Source organism: Dipodomys ordii, unplaced genomic scaffold (genome assembly GCF_000151885.1).
Source record: "Dipodomys ordii isolate 6190 unplaced genomic scaffold, Dord_2.0 Scaffold285, whole genome shotgun sequence".
Lineage (NCBI taxonomy): Eukaryota > Metazoa > Chordata > Mammalia > Rodentia > Heteromyidae > Dipodomys > Dipodomys ordii.
This window is the reverse complement of record NW_012267501.1, coordinates 704,755-711,077: the sequence shown is the minus strand read 5'-3', so window position 1 is coordinate 711,077 and position 6,323 is coordinate 704,755. Positions and strand designations below refer to the sequence as shown.

General features: G+C 42.4%; 1 protein-coding gene across 1 annotated transcript in view; it reads right to left on the bottom strand.

The window, feature by feature from the left end:
• The window catches only part of Zc3hc1 (zinc finger, C3HC-type containing 1), a 27,864-nt gene that overhangs the window by 18,313 nt on the left and 3,228 nt on the right, over positions 1–6,323 (bottom strand). The window contains 3 exon segments of the mRNA XM_013036415.1: positions 582–732; positions 4,947–4,992; positions 5,822–5,829. Of these exon segments, the coding sequence (XP_012891869.1) occupies positions 582–732; positions 4,947–4,992; positions 5,822–5,829 (205 nt within the window).

Genomic DNA, 6,323 nt, shown 5'->3' with positions numbered 1-6,323 from the left:
GAGCACTTGCCTTGCATGCATGAGGCCCTGGGTTCGATTCCTCAGCACCACATAAGCAAAAAGAAAAAAGCTGGAAGTGGTGCTGTGACTCAAGTAGTAGAGCGCTAGCCTTGAGCTGAAGAGCTGAGGGATAGCGCCCAGGCCCAGAGTTCAGGCCCCACGACCGGACCCAAACCCCCCCCCACCCAAAAAAAACGAACTTTACAATTCAGGTGGGGGGGAGTGTAGTTGAGGAGGTGGGAGGGATAGGATGGTAGGGGAAAAGCAAAGAAGGAGGCAACAATGCTAGATACGAAATATACTCATTACTTTGTTCATGTAACTCTATACAGTATTTTCACAATAAAAAAACATTTAAAAAATAAACATTCCACTATCAATTACTTAGAATATATAAAGTCAATTTATCAAGCCAACTTAGGAGCTGCCTGAAACTACATAGCCTCGGCTAGTCTTACTTAAATCCTCCATCCTGCTTCAGTGTCCTGAATGTTAGTATTTCAGTGTGTCCCATATTGCCAGTTCTAAAACTACTGAGTCTTTGATTGTGGAGGAAAATGTAATCTCTACTTTATACTTACATCTGTCAAAGTCAAAAGCTGGCTGTAAACTGGCACAGAGAAAAGCTTGGCAGCTGGAACATTTGAGCATGTCACATTCAACTGTGACCCAGCCATATTTCGCACAGACAAGTGGAGATAGCTCAGGAGGCTTCCCTGCCCATTTCAAAGAGTATTTATGTTAAGAAAAGCAAGAGTACAAGTATATAACAATGACTAAAACAGAATTAAAACTTTAATAAACACAGTTATGAGGTAAGTAGTAAGAAAAATTATAGACCACACTGGGAATGTGGCTTAGTGGTAGAGTGCTTGCCTTGCATGCATGAAGCCCTGGGTTCCATTCCTTAGTACCACATAAACAGAAAAAGACGGAAGTGGTACTGTGGCTCAAGTAGTAGAGTGCTAACCTTGAGCAAAAGAAGCTCAGGGACGGTGCCCAGGCCCTGAGTTCAATCCCTAGGACTGGCAAAAAAGGAAAGAAAAATTACAGACCAATTTCAAAGTACATACTTTGCAAAATGATGAAGGTCATTTGAGCATCAAGCAGAGTAATACATTAACTTTTTACCTCTAGGAAGCGTTTTCTCCGTGTGTGTGTGTGTGTGTGTGTGTGTGTGTGTGTGTGTCTCCGTGTGTGTGGGTCTCCATGTGTGTGTGTGTGTGTCAGTTCAACATTAACTTTTGCCTCTAGGAAGCGTTTTCTCCGTGTGTGTGTGTGTGTGTGTGTGTGTGTGTGTGTGTGTGTCAGTTCAACATTAACTTTTGCCTCTAGGAAGCGTTTTCTCCGTGTGTGTGTGTGTGTGTGTGTGTGTGTGTGTGTGTGTGTGTGTCTCCGTGTGTGTGGGTCTCCATGTGTGTGTGTGTGTGTCAGTTCAACATTAACTTTTGCCTCTAGGAAGCGTTTTCTCCGTGTGTGTGTGTGTGTGTGTGTGTGTGTGTGTGTGTGTGTCAGTTCAACATTAACTTTTGCCTCTAGGAAGCGTTTTTTGTGTGTGTGTGTGTGTCAGTTCAGGAGATAGATTTTTTTTTTTTGTCGGTCATGGGCTTGAACTCTGAGCCTGGGCACTGTCCCTGAGCTCTTTAGCTCAAAGCAAGCACCCTACCAATTCAGAGCCACTTCCAGTTTTCTGGGCTGGCTTGAACTGTGATCCTCAGATCACAGCTTACTGAGTAGCTAGGATCATGGGCGAGAGCCACCAGTGCCCTGCAGGGATAGATCTTAAGTCTTTCACTCTCTCACTTGGCTTTTGCTCTTGGCTGGCACTCTACATTGAGCCATGCCCCTAGTTCAGGCTATTTTTTTTTTTTAAATTTTGTTGGTCATGGGGCTTCAACTCAGGGCCAGGCTCTATCCCTGAGCCATTTTGCTCAAGGCTAGTGCTTTACCACTTTGAGCCACAGTGCCACTTCCAGTTTTTGATGGTTAACTGGAGATAAGAGTCTCCCGGGATCTTTTCTGCCTCAGCTGGCTTCTCAGATTTTAGCCTCCTAGGATTACAGGTGTGAGCGACCGGCACCCAGCCAGTTCAGGCTTTCTTTTGCAAGTTATATGGAGATAAGAGTCTCCTTCATTTGTTTGGCCAAGCTGGCTTCCAACTTCAGCCTTTAAGTAGCTAGGATTATAGACATGAGCCACCATTACCTGGCTAGTTCTCTGTATTTCATATGATTCAAATGTTTACTTTATAGCATATGAGTAGTTCTACCTATTTGTGAGGCTGAGACAGGAGGATTACTTGAGCCCATGAAGATAAGACCACCCTGGACAACATATAAAAACTCATAAAAAACCAACAACAAAACTACATTTTATTACTGATTGTAGAATGGAACACAGAGGCTATTCACTTTCATTCAATCTGAAATTATAGGAACTTTAAAACACTAGTGAAAGCAGGAAGAATTGCCTAAGCAATAAAGGACAGGCAATGTAAAAAATACAGATATGACTGTTACCACTGATCTATATTCTCCTATGGCACCACATCCATTAGTTCCAAAAAGTAAAAATTACTTATCAGATAAACACGGGTAGCTCATGCCTATAATCTTAGCTATTTAGGATCAAAGTTCGAAGCCAACCTGGGCAGAAAAGTCCATGAGACTCTTATCTCCAATTAACCACTAAGAAGCCAGAAGTGTTTAGCTCAAGTGACAGAGGCTAGACTTAAGCAAAAAAGTTAAGGGATCTCACATGGCCCAGAGTTCAAGCCCCAATACCAGCACAAAAAGGGAAAAAAAAAAAAAAACATTTGTCTTTGTGAGGGTGGGAGGAAAGAACAGAAATGGAGGGACAAAGAGTAACAAACACAGCAGTGGTACTCACTAGACACTATGTTCAAAATGAACTGTATACAACTTGTGGGTAGGATAGGAGGGAAAAACTGGGATAAAGTGAAGGAAGGGGTGACACTTTCCAAAAAGAAATGTACTCATTACCTGACTTATAAAAGTGTAACCTCTGTATATCAGATTCATGATAACAAAACATTTTTTAAGAGGAAAAAAAGGAAAACACTAATTTTCATAGCCAGATATAGTGTTTCATGCTTGTAAATGTAGCAAATCAGAAAGCTAAGGGGGGGAGGTACTGTAATTCAAGACAAGTTTTTGAGACCTCCCCCCATCTCAACCAATAAAAAAGCTGGGTGCTATGATGTGTACCTGTCATACCAGCTACACAGGAAGCATAAACAGGACTACAATGTAAGACAGATTAGACAAAAAGGAAGACTTTATTTGAAAAAATAATTAAAGCACAAAGGGCTGAAAGTGTAGCTAGGTGGCCGAGCATCTGTCTTGCAAGCACAAGGCCCTGATTTCAAACCTGTAATTGCTACAACAAATTTTTTCATTATTCTCCCAAGTTTATCATTTATTAATAGGTGGGTAATGTTTTTTATATAGTTAAAAGTATCTACAAGCATGCTCTTAGGAAAGAATCCTTAAACATTTACTGATGCTTGGGCTGGGAATATAGCTTTTGGGTAGAGCACTTGTCTAGTATGCATAAGGCCCTTGACTCATTCCCTACTAAACCAAAAAACAAAAAGAGAGCCAGGTGCTGGTGGCTCACACCTATATTCTTAGCTACTCAGAAGGCTGAGATCTGAGGATCACGATTCAAAATCAGCCCAAGCAAAAAAGTTTGTGAAAGACTCTTAACTCCAGCCAGGTGCTGTTGGCTCACGCCTGTAATCCTAGCTACTCAGGAAGCTGAGATCTGAGGATCGCAGTTCAAAGCCAGCCTGGGCAAGAAAGTCTGTGAGACTCTTATCTCCAATAAACCACTAGAAAACTGGAAGTGGCTCTGTGGCTCAAGTGGTAGAGTGCTCGTCTTGAGCTGAAGAGCACAGGGCCCAGAGTTCAAGCCCCATGACTGACCAAAAAACAAACAAACAAATGACTCTAAACAAACAATGACTCTAAATGACTACAAAAAAAAGCCAGAAGTGGAGCTGTGGTTTAGGTGCTACACTGCTAGCCTTTAGCAAAATAGCTCAGGACAGCACCCAGGCTCTGAGTTCAAGCCCCAGGACAGGGACACACACATAAAAAAAGAGAAACAATACCCATTAAAGACAATGCAAGAAAGTTTTGTTTTTTTTTCTTTCTGTCAGTCATGGGGTTTGAACTCTGGGCCTGGGCGCTGTCCCTGAACTCTTCAGCTCAAGGCGAGCATTCTACCACTTGAGCCACAGTGCCACTTCCGGTTTTCTGGTGGTTAACTGGAGATAAGAGTCTCACTTTCCTTCCCTGGTTGGCTTTGAACCATGAGCTTCAGATCTCAGCCTCCTGAGTAGCTAGGATTACAGGCGTGAGCTAATGGTGCCCTGCTGCAAGAAGTTTTATAGTTATAAAAAACAAACAACAACAACAAAAAACTTCTTTTCATTTTGGGGTGGGGCTGAGACCAACACTGGAACTCTGTACCTGATGCTTTTGCTTACTGGCTAGCGCTCTACTGAGCCATGCCTCCAACCCCAGAAATTTGAAAAGTATTCTAAAATCAGCAAAAGAAGGAATGAAGGCTAAAAAGTAGAATGTATATATAAATGTTAAAGTGCCAGTAGCTCTTGGCTATAATCCTACGTATTGAAGAGGTTGAGACCTGGAGGACTAAAGCTAGCCTGGGCAGAAAAGTCCACACAATTTCATATCCAATTAACCAGAAAAAAGTTGAGCTGAAGTGAGGTAAGCCAAGTTCAGAAAAACAAACAGTGCAAGTTTTCTTTCATATGCAAAGCTAGATCTAAAATACACTGGGACATGATAAATTATACAGGACTCTAGGCATTCATACAACCAAAGGAAGACACCCTTAGGAGAGAAACACAAAGGTGCAATGCCTATGTTCATTTTATCACACAAAATAATATTTATTGAAAAGAACTCTAGGTAATGGAAGCAGGAGATTTTCTCTTTGTTGCTATTTTTGTTCTTTGTCTTGTTTGTCCATTTATTTGTCTATGGGAGAGTAAAGGGAGGCACAGAAATGGAGGGACAAAGGGTGGGCAAATGCAGCAGTGGGACTCACTAGACACTATATTGGAAATAAACTATGCGGCTGGGAATGTGGCTTAGTGGTAGAGTGCTTGCCTAGCAAGCATGAAGCCCTGGGTTCGATTCCTCAGTACCACATATACAGAAAAAGCTGGGAAGTGGCACTGAGATTCAAGGGGTAGAGTGTTAGCCTTAAGCAAAAGAAGCTCAGGGACAGTGCCCAGGCCCTGAGTTCAGTCCCCAGGACTGGCAAAAAATAAAATAAACTATGTAACTTGTAGATGGGACAGATGGGACAAACTGGGGAAGAGAGAGAGAGAAGGGGTGACATTCTCCAAAAAGAAATGTGCTCATTACCTGACTTGTAAAACTGTAATCCCTCTGTACAACATCTTTATAATAATAATAATGATGGTGATAATAATAATAATAAAAAGCTGGGCTGGGGGCTGGCAAAAAAAAGCTCTTACCAAGATGATTTCAGTTCGATTTTTTTTTTTTTTTGGTCATGGGTCTTGAACTCTGGGTCTGGGCGCTGTCCCTCAGCTCTTCAGCTCAAGGCTAGCGCTCTACCACTTGAGCCACAGTGCCACTTTCAGCTTTTTCTGCTTATATGGTGCTGAGGAATCAAACACAGGGCCTCATGCATGCAAGGCAAGCACTCTACCACTGAGCCACCTTCCCAGCCCATGATTTCAGTTTGAAACATCACAGTAAGCCATACATCAGTGGCTCATATCAGTAATACTAGCTACTCAAGAGGCTGAGATAGAGGATCAAGGTTGGACATCAACCTGGGCAGAAAAGTCTTACCTCCAATTAGCCAGGCATAATGCCTCTGATCATTTAAAATATGAATTCCAGGATATAGAAACATGGGTTTTTGTTGTTGTTGTTGCTGTTTGTGGTGGTGGTGGTAGTTGTGTTGATAGATTTTTTCTTTTTTTTTTGCCAGTCCTGGGGCTTGAATTTAGGGCCTGGGTGCTGTCCCTGAGCTACTTTTTGCTCAAGGCTAGCACTCTACTACTTCAGCCACAGCACCACTTCTGGCTTTTTCTGATTAAGTGGTACTGAGGAATCTAACCCAGGGCTTTATGCATGTTAGTCAAGCACTCTATCATTAAGCCACATTCCCAGCCCTGATAGTTTTTTTTGTTTGTTTTTTTTTTTTTGGGTCCAGTCGTGGGGCCTGAACTCTGGGCCTGGGCACTGTCCCTCAGCTCTTCAGCTCAAGGCTAGTGCTCTACCACTTGAGCC